This window comes from Eumetopias jubatus, unplaced genomic scaffold, assembly GCF_037043125.1.
Source record: "Eumetopias jubatus isolate StellerSeaLion01/CBP00866 unplaced genomic scaffold, mEumJub1_p1.0 scaffold_2, whole genome shotgun sequence".
Lineage (NCBI taxonomy): Eukaryota > Metazoa > Chordata > Mammalia > Carnivora > Otariidae > Eumetopias > Eumetopias jubatus.
In genome coordinates, this window is record NW_028274808.1 from 109,512,480 (window position 1) to 109,534,228 (window position 21,749).

At 37.3% G+C, this 21,749-nt stretch overlaps 1 protein-coding gene across 6 annotated transcripts in view; it reads right to left on the bottom strand.

Moving 5' to 3' along the window:
• Positions 1 to 21,749, bottom strand: part of ANK2 (ankyrin 2) — a 318,287-nt gene that overhangs the window by 60,068 nt on the left and 236,470 nt on the right. For 3 of the 6 annotated variants that reach the window (XM_088021068.1, XM_088021065.1, XM_088021064.1), the window contains 5 exons: positions 15,734 to 15,806; positions 13,788 to 13,841; positions 7,541 to 7,685; positions 1,576 to 1,678; positions 829 to 932 (listed from right to left, as the gene is read on the bottom strand). In XM_088021068.1, coding sequence (XP_087877194.1) covers positions 829 to 932; positions 1,576 to 1,678; positions 7,541 to 7,685; positions 13,788 to 13,841; positions 15,734 to 15,806 — 479 coding nt within the window. Of the gene's footprint in view, positions 1 to 828; positions 933 to 1,575; positions 1,679 to 5,315; positions 5,328 to 7,540; positions 7,686 to 13,787; positions 13,842 to 15,733; positions 15,807 to 21,749 lie in introns of all 6 variants that reach the window. The other 3 variants (XM_088021069.1, XM_088021066.1, XM_088021067.1) reach the window with 2 other exon arrangements.

The window sequence follows — 21,749 nt, forward strand, 5'->3', positions numbered from 1 at the left end:
TTTTTAAATGAAAATGAAAGTGATTAAATGAAAAATATTTTTAAGGTTTATATATAATAATAAAATTACTATACAAGTTGACACTACCAACATGTAAGGGAAAAACCAATTGTGAAGAGTGTTACAATTTAAAACTCCTTAAGAAAATTATTTTCTGCATAATTGAATTCTTACACCTTACAAACATCTTTAGGTATGTTTAAAATTATTAACTCAAAGTCCTGCTTTTTAATGAGTTTATACAAACAGGCAGCATTTCTTAAGTAAGGACTTACATATTATCTGGATGACTTTTAGAAGGTGACTGAGAATTTGGTTGCATTCAAATTTCCCTTTTTGGTATATCCCTACTTCAAACAGCATATGAACTCTTCTATATATCTGTGTGATTCAAACTTCTGTAGACATTGTTTTAAATGTATGAATATGTGAGGAAAGGCATTTATTAAAACTAGTCAGTTAATCTTAGTACACAGAACTTTCTAGAAACCAAATGATCCTGCTCCTCTTTTTAAGATGTCTTTAAGACAAAATGTGAATAGTAAGGAGGCCACTGGTATATTCTGGTTAGTTAGCAAGCTGTCTGATGGAATTTTACTAGTTATTTTAAAACAATAGTCCGTTTTTCTATGCTGAATTCAACCCTTTTTGCTGGTTCATTTGTGTAGGTAGAGTCCACACTGGATAAAGCATTGTTATTTACAAGTTTAAACAAAGGTCACTTCCCCTGTAAGCTAGCCATCAGCTACAGCTACTGGACAAAGCTGTTATTTTCATGCTCATCTCTTTTTACCTCTTGATCTGGATACATAATATTGATTTACTCACCCTGAATGAATAGGGCTGGAAGAAAGAGCCACGTTGTCTAAGTTCTCAGTGCCCCAGCTGAGACGGTAAGAATTCCTTTCTGCCTCCTTGGCTAGAGTTGACACCTAAATACAAAAAACACTGGATTTAATAAAAATACTTTCCTTCAATTAAATAAAATATAGTGAACTCTAAAAAGCACTTATCACAGGAAGGTGATATTACCATCTTTTCATGTAAAAATATAAGACCGAGCCATTTAAAATGTGTTTTATAATACATTCCCATTTAAATTATACTATCGACCTAAGACCACATTTGTGTAATCATCGTGGGAGAGAGTAGGTATTCACATCTACTTCTCTATATCCAACCAGCTGAAACTGATAAAATCACACCTAAGATTAAAATATTCCATAACAACCTCTAACAGTTTTCTGATAACAGATAACAATTTTGAATATAAGGTGTATTTTTACCTGTACCTTTCATTTTCTATCTTAAACGCACCTCATCTCACTTTTTCCTTTAACAGAGATTTTTATAAAGACATTAATTTTTATACATAATCTCCACAGAGGAATTTAGTAGAGCTGAAGCAACAAGCTGTATATCACTTTAGAAAAGCCCTCAAACTCTTAGCCCAGCTTGTCAACTGAATTAAGATGATTTCTTTTCAGATGGAAAAACTCTCTGGACATTTCCGGCAACAGGGAACGTCCGAAAGCTCTCCAGAAAGCTGAAATGACAAAGTAGAAAGTCACGTACCTGGTGGCTGGGGATGACAACTGTGTCGTCAATCATGGCACTGTCCCTCAGGTAAGAGGCATGGCTCAGGGTGTGAGACCTGTCGGAACTGAAGGATCGGAGGCTGGTAGGTTGGCAGGAGGCCATGGTCATATACCAACAGCCGGAGCAGGGTTGGGAGGATGGAAGGATGAGCCGAGCAGGAGAGTGAAAAAAGCGCGCTAATTAGCTAACAGTGCAACTTCCAGGGGGACATGAATCGCCACCGCGGGAGAAGGAAACACAGGTCTCTGTGTTGCCCTCCCTCTCTGTCCAACAACTAAACGAACACATCTTTTGACTGGTTCCTAGCACTCAATGGCAAGGGCACAAGGGAATCCAGGAGTTAAAATTTGATACTTCTAATCTGATTTATTTTCTCCCCAGAAATCTTTGAAACCAGCAAACTGCAGCTCACTTACTGCCAGGACAAGAGATTCACACAGGAAATTATGCCAGAAGAGACTGCTTCAATCTGTGGTAAATGTCAATCTCCCTGCAACTAAGCAAAATATTAAGGGGGGGGGCGGAATGAGACCCGCCTTGGAAAGAACAGAAAGGAAGCACGGGTTTCATCTTCGCTCATTTTCCATTCTCTGCATGCCTCATTCTCCTCTCCAACTGTGAATGACTGACCATGGGTGCATTCCCCTGGAAGGTACAGAGTGAAATGAACTGTGGCCAGATGCATGCTTCCTGCGGAAGTGCAGTTCCTCTTGTTTGTCTCTGGTGTCTCCAACAATGCTATTTCAAAGGGCAGCATTGTTCCCCTTTGCATGTCCTCTATGTGGTGAGTGAGGCACCAAAGAGTGCTGGTTGCTGTGGCAATAAGATGCAAGAGCACAAGAAACCGTTTCTAAGCACCAACCCAGGACACAGACACATCTGTCAGCACAGAAACAACGGCCAGAGACACAGCCGGAAACGAGGTTTGGCTTCAACATGAGATTTAGGCCTTGGGAATTGATGCTTTATATATTTGAGAACTCTGAATTTCCGAGTTCTGAATTATATATGCAAATGTGATGGGTAAAGCTTGACATTTGCATAAGTGTAATTCATTCCTTCCTAATCAATCTGTACGATCAAATGACAAATAGACTGATATCTCAAGCTGTATTTTATACACATTAGTCCGAGAATTAAATATCTGTATTCAAAATAGTAGCCCAAAGCCCACAGGGAAAAAGAGAGAGATGCAAGCTTTCACAATATTTATAGAAGCAAAGTTTCATTTACTTTCAGCTAGGAGGTATTTGGCCAGTGAAGCACTGTAGAATTATGGACTAAGTGTCAGGTTAGCATATTTCTTAGTAGAAACTATTTTCATTTTGCAAATAGACCTAATTTTGTGAGCCACATGCTGTCATTTTTTGAGGTGTCAATATAGCCAACTTCCATTATCTTTGAGGAAATCATCATTTGGTAGATAAATCATAGTAATTAAGGACCTTCTCCATCCTATTCTGCTGTAGTTTTAATTTTTTATATACTTATTATTTATTTGAGAGAGAGAGCATGAGATGGGGGGAGGGTCAGAGGGAGAAGCAGACTCCCTGCTTAGTGGAGAGCCCAATGCGGGACTCGATCCAGCGACTCGGGGATCATGACCTGAGCAGAAGGCAGTCGCTTAACCAACTGAGCCACCCAGGCGCCCTCTGCTGTAGTTTTTATGCCCCCCAAATAGACCTGGAATATTAGAAGGTAGGTGACATGAATTAAAGGAGTTGACTGATCTTGTATAAATTTTTGTTTATAATAAAACGAAATCTAAATATAATTCAGTAATTCACTATTTTATGTTATACAGGTTCTCAAAGAAGACTGAGGCTCCGGACACAGCCAAGGCAGGGGCAGCCAGACGCCTTAGTGAGCCCATCCGTAGGGGTTTTAGTCCTAGCAGCTGATATTGGGGCTGGTTTTACAGGTGTGCAGTTGGATTTTGATGGTGTACTTCATAAACAGGCTGCAGGCTGCTAGGATTAACTCTGGCCTAACCCTGAATCTCTATCTGTGGCTCTAGAATTCCAAGGTTCAAACTGTAACTTTATGCATGTAAAGGTGCTAAACTGATGTGCATGAACAATGCATAAGGAACAAGAGGTACTGAGGTACAGGACTAGACATGCCTGCGCACAGCATAACTGCCACCACTGTAAAGGTCTAAACTTTGAAAGGAGGCAGCCAGGTCCCAATTGCCACCCTCAGGGAGAGACCAGAACTGGGTGGATGTCTGTCTACTTAGGGATGAGGTATGAAAGAGCTCATCTGGCTGCAAGCACAGAGCCGCATTTTGCACTCAATATACCAGTAATAAAGGTGGATTTGTGATATCTTATCTACCTGATACCCAGGTCTATCTCTCAACTGGTTTGAATCAGGTGGGGAAAAGGGGTATCGGTGTTATTGTCTTTCCTAAAGCCTCAACAGAGAAGAAAGAGAGAGGGAGAAGAAAAAATAAGAAAGAGAATTGACGTACAACCAAAAAGGAGATTAGGGTAGAGAGAGAAAAATTTTACGATATGGAGACAGAGAGTGAGAAAAGTTGGAGAGACAGAGGAAGGGAGGAAGAAGTTGGAACTATGCCTAAATATCTCTACTTCTATGATTTTATTCTGATTTACTGTTTACTGCCTTCTAAAATGCTAACTGGATGCTTAATCAATGTTTATAGTTTCTAACTACTCTTTTTTCTGATGTATAGAATTGACTTAAATAAACAGAATATTCCAGCAGTAGAGAAATTATTCTAATGGAATAATGACCAGCACAAACATCAGGAATAATTCAAGTTTCTGGATAAAAAAATTGTCTACCCTGACTTAAAACATTACAAACAAGGTTAAATATTTTACAATCCAATACATTTCTTTTTCGGTAAGTCAGAGGTTATCCCGTTCAGTTAATAAATTTATAATAACACATATCTATAGGAGTATAAGTCTGTATTGCTGTTCAATGAAGGGTTGTGCCAAAAGTTATGTTACGGTCTTAAATTTTACTTCTTTGCACTATAGTAAACTACTCTGTGGACACATAATAGGTAGTCTGTAATTTCATTGAAAAATGTAATAATCAGTATCTTAGTAAGCTGTAGGAGTAGACGTTCAGTTAATGAAGTTTTTGAACCCTGTTAAACTAGTGAATATCCAAAAATTTCAATGCGTTTGCTTTATTGCATGGAAAAGCTTCTGTGGCTCATTGATACCTTGCGTTTTACATTAAATTTAATTTGTAAGCAATAATAAAATAAAATGGACACAAAATCTAACTAATAAGAACTTGGATATGTTTTTATCCATGTACATTACATTGTTCCTATTTGTGTTCTCCTGCCTCCATGTACATTTTAGGCATCAGAATGGTTTTTCTACCATCTCCAACTATACACAGACTGATGAGGTTCCTTTGGGGAAACCATGCTAATGTTTTATCAACCACAAGGTGGAGCTGTGACAGTTAAACAAAGTCATGCCAGGGGCATGTCTTCGACTTGTATTCTAGTAATATATTCACCCTTCTAGCTCAAACAGTTACTCAGTTCAATACATAAAAATCCTAACTTGAGAATAAATCCATAATTCTAGAATATAAGCACCTCCTGCCAACACACACACACACACACACACACACACACACACACTACACACATTGCACAGAAAGCAGGGAAATGTGAACGTCTCCAGGAAGTTTCACAGTTTTTCATGCTATTTAATACCTACCTGGGCATGGTACTATTGAAAGCATACCAAATAAATAACGAAAAGTAAAAATGGTTACCAAAAAAAGAAAACTCCCTTTGAATTACATAAACAAGAAATCCATGAACATGAGATGTTGCCTGTAATTCCATGTTGGAGATCATGAATACAATCTGGGGTTCTGAAAATGCTAGTGTGGACCTGGAGAACAGACCATGGTTTGTTTGTTTCATATCCTCATCTTTACATGCTGATAAGTGTTCAGTTTCAGTAGAATCATCATACCGTGAACCCATTTAATAGAAAGTATTGTTCTAAAGTTTCCTTAACCTAGTACTTTCAAAGAAGGAAAAAGGATCAGATCAAGAACTTGATAAAATAGACCATGTTGAAAATGAAGGTTTTTTTTCTCTGACAGTGATATGATTATTTATAGGTTATTATGAATTTGTGCCAAGCCATAAATTTCATTTTATTGAAATTTGAAATCTTTTCCTAAGAATTTCAGATTGTGATGTCCAAATCTATCTGTATGTCAGAATCCAGTATATAAAACCCTGGCCCCTATACTCTGGTTTCTCTTCAGATCGTATAAATCTTTCGCCTTTTAAAACCCTGGCCCCATCACCAGTCCCCCTACTCTCACCCCGAGTGGCTCTTCCTTCTCTTGATCCCAAGGACCACCCTCCATCTATGTCATCAAAGCCAAAGGGTCAATCTAACCATCTTCCTTTTCACCCACCCCATGAAATCCATCACCAGATCTGGCTGCTTTTACCTCATAGATATGCTCTCAAATTTGTCATTTCCCAAATTCTCTCCGTGATTGCTACCACCAAGGTTAAAGGTCAAGTCTTCTCTTAACAGCTTCAGCTAATATTCCTACAACAATTTTTCAGATGTTTGCAACTGCCAGGTTTGGCCCTTTGACAGCTCTCCTCTAAAATTCATCGTTTAAGTTTACAGTCAGAGGGATCCATCCAAAGTGCAGACAAGATCTCCCCTCCTTCACACTTACACTCTACCAATATTGCACTATTCTTTCTCTCACACACCATGAGCCTTTGCTCATGATCTCATTAAGGCTTCAAATGCCCTCCCTACCTTTCCTCACCATCATTACCCATCACTGTATCTCAGTTTGGCCTCATCTCCTCCAGGAAGCCTGAGCCCCGGGGCTTTAGTTGTTCTCTGTGGGTACCACTAGCCTAGTTTCTCTCACATCCCATCAGACTATAATTTTAACAATCATGTCCTGGTCACATTTGTATCTCTAGCATCCACCACAAAGCCAGCCCAGAAAGGCACTTATTACATGCACACTGAATTGTTCAAAAGAAAAAAGAAAAAAAAGTAGGGAAGAAGCATTGATGCTTAAGGAAAAACTCCAAGAAAAATCTGTTTTTGCTAATTATCCATTTAGAATTAACTCCGCTTTAAGGTATTTATTTCTTAGACTGTGAATGTGTTAACTACAGCTTAGAATACAGCAAGGCTAAAACTATAAACCTAAGATTACTGATTAGTGAAAAACATTACACTATATGGACCACCATATGTTAACCAAAATTGGCAGTCAATCCTTTGATGAGGTACCATGGGATGTTCTTATTCAGCTTGCCTCAAAAAATAACAAACACCAGTTGTGCTAGTTAGTAATAATCAGAAAATAACATTGATTTTATACTTCAGAATATGACATAACCTCTTCAGATCTGTCTATAAAGCCTGTGCTCCTTCAGATTTTGCTCAGACTGCTTTTGTATTCAAGATCTTGGAGGATTTTGGTCTAATTCCTTTTCATGAAAAAGTCAGTTTCAGGCAGTTTCCTCCTGAATTTGTTTCTTTTTCATCCTTCTTCACAACATACTTTTATTCACAGAATTTATGCCACTAACAAAAATACCCATAAGGTAAAACAGTCCTTTTTAATTGCCTAGAGAAAAAAGTGGTAAATGATTACAAATACTATACTGAAATGTAGAGAGCTCTTTACTTATCATTTGCTCTGCTTCTTACTAGTTGTTTGACTTTCATTAAGTTACTTAATCTCCCTGGGCCTCAGTTTCCTGTTCTTTAAAATGGGCACTTAAAGGTGCTCGAGGATGCAGTTAAGATACAACATGCTGAGAGTAGGGCAGTACCTACTGAGTATCAATAATTATGTCTACTTTTTTAAATTATCATCATGAAAAAGTGTTGCATTGCCTTCTGGCTGATACCAAGTGTCAGCTTTAGGTGAATACCTGTCGGAGCGTGCTCCCTCCAAGCTGTATCGCAGGTAATTCATACCGTCCAGGAACTGACTGCTGGGTAGTGAGTCATCACCCAGTTCTTTCAGATCCTCGGGCCTAAGATATTCTCCCCCATCGCCTGTCATCGTGTCATCACCTTGAAGCAATCAGAGGAAGATGGAGGAAGAATTATTTGTTGAATGTCATATTAACTACAAAATAGGATGATGATCATGAAAAAACATCAGAATAGCATGGACATCACCGGAACACCGCACACCCAAAGAAAACAGAACACATGCAACCACAAAGTGCTAAAACTTATTAGAGAAACAATATTTGACCCATTTCCCATTGCTTACCAAGAAGAAAGAATTACCTGAATTGTAATACTCTTAATATCAATTTTCTTTACTCATTTTTTTTACCATAGCTGGTTTATAGCTTGTACTATTTAACATAGTTCACTATGCAGACCACTCAACTTCTAGACATAGTTCCAATAATTTTGTACATAATGTCTGGCATTAACAGTCTCTTCGTGTCATTGGCAATATGCTAAGAAATACCTACTGCTCCAGGCACCTGGGTGGCTCAGTTGGTTAAGCGTCTGCTTTCAGCTCAGGTCACGATCCCAGGGTCTTGGGATGGGGCCCCGCATCGGGCTCCTTGCTCAGTGGGGAGTCTGCTTCTCCTTCTCCCTGTCCCCCACCATCCTGGCTCGTGCTCTCTCTATCTCTATCTCAAACAAATAAATAAAACCTTAACAAAAAATAGAAAGAAATATCTACTGCTCTAAAATATGTGATATAGTATGTGGAGGGATATGATTTATAAGATTAACAAGATATGCACATTAGGGAAAGAATACTAGAACAAAGTGAGCAGATTGTGACATTTTAATAAACAACCTGGAATTTAATTTTAAAAACATTACAGAGCATAAAAAGGATGTTTTGTTGGAAACTAGGTGGCTTCCCAAAGGTGAATGACAGGGAAAATAGAGAATTAAGTAATCAAGTAGTGGCAGAAAGAGATGACTAAGTGTGGTAGCTCATATTTAGAAGATCAAATGGTAAGGGTACATTCCCTGCCTGTGACTAGGAATAGAATGCTTTCAAAAATATCTTTTCCAGGTGAGTCAATAAGTAATACCTCATTCACAGAAGTGCTCTGTATGCCATTAATATGCTGACATGGAGAAATTAAATAATATAGCTGAGAGAAACTATTTTTGATGACTCCTTAAGACACTAATTACACACTTTAAGCCTGATGATCTATGTAAAGGACAATTTGAAGGAATGTACTTCATTCCTATAAACTAATTTAAATATTATTCTATACTCATTTGTTTCAAATAATTGTTCTAAATCAGCACTAATTTATAAAGGTACAGCATTAAAGAATTGTAAGAAAGATATATGTCTTTGACATTTCACTGTTTGTCTGTATATATGATCTTAAGATCTCAGGTATATATAAAAGGATTATTAGCTCTTTAAATTACTTAAAACTAATGACAGATTAAAAAAAGAGAGACCTTCCAGTAAATGGAGATATAATTTATTAACCATTAGATTTTTGTCTCAAAGTGAATGCATTTAACATTTGACCATTATAAGTCTCATCATTAAAAATACTTTCATGGCTCCTTCAGTGACACCACTAGGTCTTTATTGAGTTTTAGCATAATGAGTTAGGCTACACAGAGTATTAGTTAAAAGTTGAGTCTTTAGAATCAGATAGACCTGGATTCAAATTTTAATTGTTATTTACTGACCTGTTAATCTTCCAGAGCCTCAATTTCCACAACTAGTAAATGGGAATGATACTAATCTATCTCACACAGTAGTTGAATGAATAAGATAATAACATTGTGTAATCAAGTGCCTGAATATACTAATTGCTACCTATTGTTTTTATTAATACAAAATGGTGAAAGTGTGACACATCAATGAAATATGAGCTCAATTTCATTTACGCAAAAATATTCTTATTTTTTTTTAAAAGATTTTATTTATTTATTTGAGAGAGAGAGAGAGAGAGCGCTAACACAAGCTGGGGGAGAGAGAGAGGGAGAAGCAGACTCCCTGCTGAGCAGGGAGCCTGGCGTGGGGCTTAATCCCAGGACTCTGGGATCATGACCTGAGCCGAAGGCAGACGCTTAACTGACTGAGCCACCCAGGTGCCCCTACAAAAATATTTTTAAATGTATATATCATAAAGAAAGAAATATAATTGTACTGTGTTTTAAATATTCGTAAATCTGATAGCTCTAAGGAAAACATGAGTAAAGTTTTTAAAATTATGGTTGTTAAAGGGGTCTCCTGCCCATCCTTACATATATTTTCTTCTTTAAAGTGAAAAGGGGCACCTGGGTGAAGGTTAAGTGTCTGCTTTCAGCTCAGGTCATGATCCCGGGGTCCTGGGATCGAGTCCCACATCTCAGGCTCCCTGCTCAGCGGGGAACCTGCTTCTTCCTCTCTCTCTGCCTCTCCCCCTCCTTGTGCTCTCTCTTTCAAATGAATAAATAAAATCTTTAAAAAAAAATTTAAAAAAAACTAAAAAGTGTTCCCTCACAAAGCAAGATGTGACAATAACAGCAATCTATAGATAACACTACAAACACAAAATGCATGATGTTGGTCAACTTTAAGAACCAAAAATGTCAGAGGACAGAGATCACTTTAGGATGGTGTGGTGGGTTCAGTAGCGTCCCCCCAAAATTTCACTTCCATTTGGAATCTGAGGATAGGGCCTTTTTTGGAGATAGGGCTTTTATAGATGTAACTAAGTTAAGGACTGAGATGAGATCACATTGGATAACTCCAATCAGAGTGTTCTTAGAGACACAGAGGAAAATGCCACATGAAGGCAGAGATTGGAGTGATGTGTCTACAAGCCAAGGAACAAACACCAAGGATCGCTGACAGCCACTGGAAGCTGGAAGAGACAAGAAAGACTCTTCCTCAGAGTATCAGAGGTTAGTATGGTCCCACCATAAATTTTTCACTCCCAGAACTGTGAGAGAATAAATTTGAGCCACCAAGTTTGTGGTAATTTCTTGTGATATTCCTAGGAAATTCAGTGAAGCTGGAGAAGGAGTCACCGAAGAAGGAATTGGAGCTGATCATTTGTTTGGATTCAGTTTTAATGGGCAGAGACTGACACTACTCTAGGTGAGAGGCTCGTGTGTAAGGGGTCATGGAGGGCAATAAAAACAGTGAGAATAAAAGAGTAATACGTGTTACTTATTTAGAGAATACTACCTGAAGTAACTTGGCAAAAGTAAACGTTCATGATGGTGAGCAATGGCAAAAAGTCCAGGAAGAAAGTTAGTGTCTAAACAGTGATCAAATCAAGGCCAGACATCTTATTATAAGCCTTGTAGGACTTAATTGTTTCTACTACTTCCCTCCTCTTATGTAATTGGTAAACCTTTACATAGGAGTATTTTTATGAGTCAAATAAGTTGGGGTACCCCTTTGTTTATTTCTGGGAGAAAAAAATTCTAAGATCAATTCTACGAATTAGTTTACCAAAACACAGGCATTGTCTGGTTTGGATATAAGCCTAAATTATTTCCAGAAAAAAAATATGTGAACTTGTTAACATTTGGGAAGACTAACTCTACTCTTATTTATGAAAAGGTGGAAGAAATAGTTGGATGAAGTATCTGTCGTGTTATACAAGGAGGAAGTGAGGAGCCCCACTGTCAAGAGTTCACAGCCAAAGTGACAAAAGGAGGATAATAGATGGTTCCTCTACATTTCATCGTAACACTCAGCCATTCTGGAGTTCTCTTGATTATCATTAGTACACATCATTCCAGAGAAGCAGTGGAGAAGTTTGTACAAACCATCCATGCACAAACCTTTGAGTATGTGGGACACATGGGTCACATTTCTACAGGTATTTTAGTTACCTAAGTGTTATCACCCCTGAGCCCCACCATATAACTTACTGCTGTGGAGCTGAGTCAGCAAAGGTAGGGATCAGCTCATGATCCTATGAAGATGTAGAGGATTACATTTACAGCTGTGTTTTCGTCCGCACAGTACAATACTCTCAGATTGAATTCCCATTTCTATCTTTTCCTTCCATTTCTCTGCCATGTTGTTCCATCAGGACTTATTTATAGTATGACTGAGCTATTACAACAACTTTCATACTGGGTTTACCTTCCCCATCTACCACTTAATGGCTGTGTACTGTGGAGCAAACTACTTAATGTGTTTAAGTCTTAGTCTCATCCTGTTCAGGTGAGCCTTTCCTCACCTGAAAAAAAATGAGGGGAAATCAATAGCCTAGCTCATGCGGATGCTATGGGGATTAAATGAGACAATGCACTTAGCATTGTAGATGCTTAGTCAATGTTTTCTCCTCTGTCAAATATCTGAGCTTCCTTCCAATTTCTTCCTAATACACTCCTTTAGTGTATCACTGCTGGTTTAATCTTTGTGAAAATCAGATTTGTTTCAATCATTAATCAAAATGTTTAATATATCCGAATTTCCCAGACTTTTCGGTTAAGAATTCAAACATTCACAGTGAAGCCCAGTATGTTTTAATGCATGAGCCAAATCGAATGACTGGATTATTTTGCCACTCTGTGTCTCTCTCTTATGCTTTCCCCTCTCAGGACCATCCATACTGTTCCTTCCCCACTCTCTAAAACCTGTGTCACCTTCCTATTAATCTCTCAGTTTCGGCAAGTCCATGGGACTGTGCGAGGTCTCTCCTTCTCTAGCTCTCAAGGCAGATATGAAAAGTGGATGACATAGTGCCTTCTGTTATACTTCACTTAACTTCTACATTATCTCCCCATGTATATATATATATAAAAAAAAAAAAAACACAGGCATGCCCTGTGTTCACCTCTGATGCCCCAATGGTAGCAGTGACAGAACTTTACACACAGTAGTAACATCACTTTTACTATCTGTTGATTGGATTCATGACTGGATATCCTGATTACTATACCAAGTTAGCCTGAAAGGACATCTATACCGGGCTTGAATATTCTTTTGAGTATTGATAATACACACAACTATCAAAACAGAAGAGCTGTAAAAAAGAAAAAAAAAGGCAAGAATTGGCTAATACCTTTAAAATATATGTGGCTGCACTTTGTCCATATGAATGGTAGGTTCCGTGAAAACATTTTAAGCCCATAAAACATTAAAGGGTTGGCAATATCAACCAGCCAAGTTTCTTTATACTAATTCTTAGCACTAAAAGTCACTTCACAGTACTCAAACATATTGTATACATAAAAATTTTTCAACTTGAATTTCTTTCTGGGGAAAAATGTGTTACTAAGCTTTTGGCTAGGTCTAAAAGAAGGAAAGCTTCTTCTCTCACCATAGGAGATATTCTTGATCATTAGCCAGTATTCCTCTCAAAGCAAGACTTTTATCACTAAAAACTCTGAATCTATAACAGTTTTAATAAAAGTATACAGGATATTATAGCTAGATCTTATATTAGGCAATGAGCAGGTCCAAAAAGCTGTTTTATATAAATGGAATTTCTTTAATCCCACTCAATACTTTGAATGCACTGGCAATGGAATTATTTAACAATTATTTAGGAAATAAACTACTTTTAAATTAAATAATCACTCTATTTGATTTATAAATTTAGATTTTCATGTAAGAAGTTTGCTTCAAGTGATACCACATGCACTTTGGATCCTTGGTAGATACAATATTTTATATTATTCATTTTTCCCTATATGCTGAAGTTCCTCCTAAATAATTTTAAGGGTTATTTTTATTCCTAGCTACCTTCAAAAATCACATTATAACTATCAATTTCACATATTTTTTAACCACATCTAAAACTTATCTTCAGCCAAGAATGATATGAAGTACCTTCAGTCAAGCAGTCTTAGTTTTAACAGGTCCATGGTAGTTAAGTGTCAACTTACAAAGAATTATTTTTTTCTGTGTATTCTTAGAAGAGAGATTAGTTTTGGTAAAATATTCACATGATGCTCATTAGATAATTTAATGATACTAATAGGTCTCAACAACAGCAGCAAAATCATTAATAGGATAAGCAATTTATGGCTTTAAGCTTCCAAGTTAATAAAATCTACACACTCACATGCATACAAATACAACTCCATGCTATTTCAAAAGAAACAGATTAGTAGTAGGCACCCAGATTTAAATATTAAGCAAGTTGCTTCTATCCAGTTAAGAAAAATTAAAAGCAAAGCTTTCACTCCAATAACTTCCTCTAAAGGTACCTGAATCACTAAGCGCTTCCCCATCAATAAAGTTGTCACCGAACTGTTTAAAGGCTGTTAGGAAAGATGATTCCACAAAACAAAATATGATGTGCATATATGAATGCTAAAATTAGCTGGCAAGTGTTAGGATGGAACACAAAATTATTATAATACTCGGAAATGCTAACTTTGGCAATTATTAATTTACTTATAATAACGCACTGACCAAACATTTGCTCGTTCTTGTCATAAGTTCTTACAAAAGCTGAGATAACTCAGTGCCTATTACCAATCGGTGAACAAACTAGTTCCAAATAATGACACCTCAATGTAAAGTTTCACCTTCTGATTACATCTTGAAGAACCTAAAAATCTACTTTTACTATTTCTCAATAAAAGCAATTATTATTAAGAATAGTACTTTTCTTTTCAACCTGACTAGTTTTTTAGTTCTTTTATCTCTGCAGTGAGGGACTCCCTAGCGTCTTCTATGCTCTTCTCAAGCCCAGCTAGTCTCCTTCTGATTGTTCTTTTAAATTCTGGTTCAGGCGTATTACTTATATCTGGTTTAATTAGATCCCTGGCCGTGCCCTCTTCTTGTTCTTTCTTTTGAGATGAGTCCCTCCATCTTGGCATTTTGTCTAGATCTCTGTCTTGTGTGTATTAGGAAAGCCTGTTAGGTTTCCTGCTCCTGAGAGTAATGCTGTATTAAGAAGAGCTCATAGAGGGCGCCTGGGTGGCTCAGTCGTTAAGCGACTGCCTTCGGCTCAGGTCATGATCCCGGGGTCCCATGATCTAGTCCCGCATCAGGCTCCCTGCTCAGCAGGAAGCCTGCTTCTCCCTCTCCCTCTGCTGCTCCCCCTGCCTGTGCTCTCTTATTCTCTCTCTCTCTCTCTGACAAATAAAATTAAGGAAAAAAAAAAATCTTAAAAAAAAAAAAAAAAAGAAGAAGAGGTCATACACTGTCCAGGGCCTGGTGCTTCAGAAAGTGTCTTTGGTGTGTGCTGTGTGCACGCTGCTGTTGGGTTTTGGCTGCTCTTTCCCTCAGATTAGTCTCGGCAGAGCTTCTCTTTGCCTGCAGTGGGTAGTGTTTGGACCTTCTCCAGTGTGTGGCAAGTTTTAACTAGTACTATTCTTTATGGCAATAATTTTTCAAACATATACATTTGACCAAAAGCTGTACTATTGAAATTTGGCTACATACCTTTTGTATGTTGCTGCATTCATGATTTTTTGGCAGATTTTTTTGTTCAAGAAAAGTCAACTGCTCTAACTGAAGTAGAGGTAAGGAGCCAGAAACCCTCGTGGAGGGGCAGACCTGCAGCACAATGCTCCATCCCCACCCCAGGCAGTCCCTTGTACTCCTTTTAGAGCAATAGGCTTCTCAACATTTGAAATCCACTACCTTAGATAATTTTTATCAACTCTAAAACTATACAGAGCATATTTTATGACTTAAAGAATCAAATGCTTACGTTGAATTAGTATGACTTACATGCTATTTCTAACCTTATCTAAGCCTCCTCTCCTCTGGACTTACGATTTATTCTGATCATTTGAACCAATCAGAAACAGAGATTTCTCAATATACCATTGAGAAAATATACTTCGAAGTCTTTCACTTTAAGGCATTTTAATTTAAAAAGTATGTTAACATAATTAAAACACATATTAATAATAATTGTATTATCAGGTAGGTGTTTTTAACAGATGGCCAATTTCCAGTGTCTTTCCCCTTTTCCAGTTCTGTTATTAGTAAGACATTAAAGATAATACCCATTGAAAATAGACAAATCACTATCCTCTTTCCCCAAAGGACAAAAGTAGGTGTTTTGAAACAGAGGTGAAAAAGTGACTTTAAATGTTAAGAGGCTGTCACCCACACCCCCTGTACCAGCTTCATCCTTGAGGAAAAGGATGCCTTGTCTTTGTGTAAGACAATGAAGACCGAATAAAAATCTTACCTTCTTCATCAGAAACATCAAGAACCTCAGTCATCGTCTCAGGAACATTTAGCTTGTGTTTTTCAGTGATAGTCTGGAAAAAAAAATCATTAATACGCAAGTTAAAATCAAAAAGAGAAAAGAATCACAGAGGAGGTCACGTGGATAGCATCAGCAAGCCATCAGTCCCGGATCATTTCATCTTCCTACATGTATGTTCTGGAAGCTTATTCTGGTCCATGAAAATTCATTTGTTCTTTCTGAAGATAAATGGTCATTGACTCCAGTGAAGTTGTACAAGAAGAAGTTCATTATTTTGAGTTCCTTTTTGAAAAATAAATTCTTTAACGATGGCATTAATAATTAGTCATATTGAGAAAGCAGACGAATGTTTCTAGGGCTTCCCTAAAATGAACTAAGTAATGTCTCCAGAAAAGTTTTAAAAAGAAGCAATGAACATATGTAATTTATTAAAAACAAAGCCATCGGAAAAGAAGTTGTAAACAATGTGAAAGACAAACTATTGGGGCAGAAAACATGATGCATCTCTTCTGGGATCAGAAGATCAAGGGCAGAGAGTCAATCATCCTTTCGGTATTTCGTTGGTCTACAATTCTGGTTTGTTGCTTATTCGCCTTCCACAAAGGCACTCCAGAGTTGCCAAGTCCACTGCCTTCCATTCCTGATGGGCGATGTAAGGTTAAGAGACCAGATTCTGGAGAATGGCTGCCTGGGTTCGAATTCTAACTTTGTCATTTCTTAACAAGTTCCTTACTTCGCTGGGTCTCAATTTTCTCATCTATAAAACAGGGATAATACTACTACTTCATAAAATTGTTATGAAGATTAAATGAAATAATATACATAAGAGCTCTAAGAACAGTGCTTGGAATATGTTAGCCCTCAATAAATATCAGCTAGTGTAACATCATTATTGTAATTGTAATTCAATGTTAAATTCATCTTAAAACTGAAAAACCTCTGAACTTTTTAGTCATTCAGGCACTCAAGAAACATTTTGAGCACCTACCACATGCTGGCACTGTTTTAGACAACCAGGGATACCACAGTGATTTAAAACAAACAAACAAAAAACAAAAAACAAATCACACTACTTTAAATATCACTGCCAAGTCTCAAACTCATATCTCTAGTGTCTGCACTGAAAATGTAGTAAGTCCACGGAGTGGCATCGTTATGGGAACTCTAAAAACCTAATCTCTCAAAATAAGTCAAATCTTCAAATAAAGTCACTAAAATATTGGGGTAAACAGTTGTCTTAGGTTTTTTAAGCTTTGCTACATGGATACTGCGGACTTTTTTGAATGGCACCAACTTCTTTTCTTTCCAAAAGCAGTAGAGAACTTCAAATAGATTTACAAGGAAATTCAACTACTTTGAAAATATATTCACATCTACCTGTATAATATCTGTGTGTCAAGAGGCACTGATGAAATCATAATGTGACACCGCATGCCCTTTCAGTGGCTCCCCATTTCCGCAGAAAACAAGCCAGACAAAGTGGCTCAGAAGAGCTGGGTGATGTAGTAAGGAGAGGCACGGAGGCCTCCCCCCGCCCCCCTCTCTCTCTCTCCATGCTGCAGCTGTGTTCCCAGGTCACGTCCTCTTACACCTCTAAGTTTTTCCATATATTCTCTCCTTTACCAGAAATATTCTTCTACCTCTTTTCTTGGCTCATAGTAGATGTAATTTTCTTGGAGAGACATTCCCCAATCCTCCCTGATGAGTCTGTTTCACTGTGATTATCTGGCAACATGGGATACACCACACCATACACGTCTGTGTCTTATCTGCTCCCACATGAGAGAGTGAGTCATTAAAGAGTCAGTTTGTTTCCACAGAACCTGAAACCTAGCAGGTGCTTCTCAAGTATATATCGAATACATCAATGATACAAAATTAGGCAAACTGTACGTAAAATCCACATAACAACTAAACAGATTTTCTTTGGGGTGATAAAACAGTTAAAGAATGGGAAGAACCCGAGAAAGTAAGGAAAGTCTCATGTTATCCCGATGAAGGCACAGTTGGAGATTAAAGTATTGAATTCAGCTTTCCTGCATGTTGCTTATGATGTTTAAATAATTTTGTAATGTCTTATTCACTGAAAACTAAACTTTAGGAAAGACAAAAGCATCCATTAAAAATTCTGCATAATAATAGCTGGTCAATAAGTATATCTTAAACTTAAGAAGACTATTATATCACTTATTTTATTTTTAAAGATTTATTTATTTGAAAGAGAAAGACAGCATGAGCAGGAGGGGCAGAGGGAGAGAGAATCTGAAGCAGACTCTGCACCGAGTGCAGAGCTGGATGCGGGGCTCAGTCTCACAACCCTGAGATCATGGCCTGATGCGAAACCAAGTCCGATGCTTAACAGACTGCACCACCCAGGCGCCCCCTCATTTACTTATCTTAATAGTAATTAATTCATAAATTTAACATGGATAAATTAAAACCTGTGTTCTATATCCATGGTTTTCAACTCTAGCTGCAAATTAAAATTATTAGAGAAAATTTTAAAATACCATCACTTGGATACCATCACAGAACACTTAAGTCAGAATCCCTGAGGGCTCAGCTATGAAAAAGTTGCTCAGATGGATCTATCATGCAGCTCAAATGGCAACCCATTTGGAAAAGTGTATAAATTGCAGAAAGTGATTTGCATTTAAAATATAGGAAAGACAGGGCGCCTGGGTGGCTCAGTTGGTTAAGCGACTGCCTTTGGCTCAGGTCATGATCCTGGAGTCCCGGGATCGAGTCCCACATCGGGCTTCCTGCTCAGCAGGGAGTCTGCTTCTCCCTCTGACCCTCTTCCCTCTCGTGCTTTCTATCTCTCATTCTCTCTCTCTCTCTCAAATAAATAAATAAAAATCTTAAAAAAAAAAATAAAATATAGGAAAGACAGTGACATCTTATTAAGCTAATGATAACCTATTAAGCTTTTTCTGAAACTTTTTTTATAAGATTCTCAGTGTAAATAAAATGATTCAAACATGTGAAGGGATATCTACCATATTAGACTACACCAGAAAGTTTATTTTACGAAGATGTTCTAGAGTATTTGCCCTCTTTAGGAAACATTCCACAAGAGGATGCTTCTCTATTTGAAAATAAGTGATGGAAATATTTTTTAAATAAGTTCTATTGCCTGACGTACTTAATTTATATTTTCAGACACTGATAATAGGACTATATTTTCTTTGAATTTCTAAGAGTGGACTGGAATTTCTAAGAGTGGAAATACCATTGCTTTAGCTTGGTCACTGAACACTACCAAAGTTTTTACCAGCAAATATATGTGGCAACAGAAAAAGTACCACACAGTGATCACACTGGTCACAGATATTTTTCTGTTATAGATCATAAAAATGCCCTCCATATGCAATGTAGTGAGTATGCATTTGTTCAGGATGTAGCACTGACCTTTAGAAGACCATCAATAAATATTTGTTGAATGGATGATAAATAAGTCTTCCTACTCATGAGTAATGTTATAAGAGATATATATTTTCCTTTAAAATGGAGTGAACTTTGAAAACTTGATTATCAAAATATAAATATGGTTTTATACAAATGCATCTGAATAGTGCATAGAAAACAAAGATATAATTAAATGATCACGGGCAACTCCATCTGCTATAGAACCTAAGAGTCTATATTCAAGATTAGAAACCACTTCAAAGTTAAAATGGATAGTGTACTATGCACACATTTAATAGTATGTAATTAAATCAGATAATACGGCAATATAAATAGGATAGGAGAGATGGAAGCCTTAATAATGAGTTTTTAATATTTATCGTGATGTGGAAAAGATGTAAAAACTAAAACATGAGTCCTTAACATGCTGTTTGTAAATAGATAATATCTGGTTTGTTTTACGCAAAAGAAAGAGTGTGCATAGCCGGCCTCCACTTGGCCCGCACCCCTCGTCAACTATTTCCTTTGTATCACATACTCACCAAATCACTCCAGCATGATGAGTGATCTTGGCTAATATGCCACCTTCTAATGCCCACACACAATGGCTCCCATCAGTGGGGCAACAGGCTAAATTTGGTTTTGTTCCCCAATGTATTTATACCAATTGTACATGTTAATAGAATGTCTGTAATAATTTAAAAAGTATGTAAATATTTTTCTACAAAAACTAATGTAAATGGTTTGGAAATCTCAACAAAGGTGAGTCACCAAAACTAATTTGTACTCAGTTAGGTGTAGTTGAGACAATTAAAGCAGATGAGGGAAAAAAAAGTATGTCAAAAGTTTAAAAAGGTTCTGCACTCAGTATAATGTCACTTTAAGATAACATACAGGATGAATACGGGGTGCCTGGGTGGCTGAGTCTGTTGTGTCCAACTCTTGATTTTGGCCCAGGTCATGATCTCAGGGTCCTGAGATCCAGCTTTGTGTCAGGTTCCAGGCTCAGCAGGGAGTCTGCTTGAGATTCTCTCTCTCTCCCTCTGCCCGTCCCCATCCCCGCGCATGCTCTCTAAAAAATAATAAATAAATCTTTAAAATATATATGTATATACGGGATGAATACCATCAAGATATAGGTATTATAGGATATAGTATGTAATATAGATGTTCTTTGTGCAAGAATGATCATTTAGCCTCCTTCTAGTCAATGGACCTATATTCAAAGAAAAGATCTTGACTCCACCTCAAGAGGTGTCCAATGACTTCAGGTGGATTTACTGCATTGCTATTTCTATGATTCCCATTTTAACTGACTTAGAGCCTCAAATAAGATTTAGGACTTTGAATAGTTAACATTTCTTAACTGTCAAAAATTTCCCCTCTTTAAATGGTATAAAATGTCATTTTATTTTAGTTTATTCAGCAATTTATGATGTCATTTTTATTTTAGTAATTTTGGGTCTACATATCAATGATTATATGCAACTTAAACCATGATCATTTTAAAATTATGCAAATAATACAAATACTCGATGACAGCTGATTAATAAGTAGAGGGGTGAGTCCTATCTCGGTCTTCCAAACTGCCTTAGGCAATTGAGCTTGGTGGCTTCTGCTGCCAGAAATGCGTCCCCCGCACTCTGATGCCCATTCCAGCAAACACGCAATGACTGTAATCCTGGGATAATGCTAAACTGCTTCATATCCCCTGCTGGGTTCCCCAAAGTTAGAAAAGCAAAGGTTAAGGAAACAAACCACAATTCCAAAATGTCTCAAAAATTTCTGAAGCAGTGGTTTCTCCTTTACAGACTGCTGCTTTCCTCTTCTCCATACACAATGACTTTATTCATACTTTGGGGTAAAGAACTTCAGAAGGAGGATTAGCACAGGAAACTTTCTTTGACGAAAGAGAACTCACATGGCTGCTCAAAGGCACATCATACAAATCCAGTGATGTGAGATTTGTATGTTAGTTGTGTAACTGTAATTACACTTAAATGGTAATAACATCAAACTAAATTTAATTTTATTGACTTTACATAATTATTTAATTGTCTAGTGTGCTATATTGGCCCATCACCAGTGAGCAATTCCAAATTCACTTTAGAAAATAATATTGAATATGATGCCTCCATGGAAATCAACCAAAAGCACTATTTGGGTAGGTTGTTTTTAATAGAAAACTAGGTGAAAACACCTCTTTCACAAAATTCATGTTAAGCTACATTTAGTGGGTGCCTGGGTGGCTCAGTCAGTTAAGCGTCTCCTTTGGCTCAGGTCATGATCCCAGGATCCTGGGATCAAGCCCCGCATTGGGCTCCCTGCTCAGCGGGGAGTCTGCTTCTCCCTCTCCCACTCCCCCTGCTTGTGTTCCTGCCCTCGATACCTCTGTCTCCGTCAAAAAAAAAAAAAAAAAAAATCTTAAAAAAAAAAAAGCTACATTTAGTAAAGCCAAGATCAGTAATGTCAGAGTGGTTAAGAACATGGACTTTAGAATCTGACAACCTAAATTTGAATCCTAGATCTAGCCTCAATGCCTGCCATATCTGTAATCACTAAATATTCATTTTTAATACCATTAATA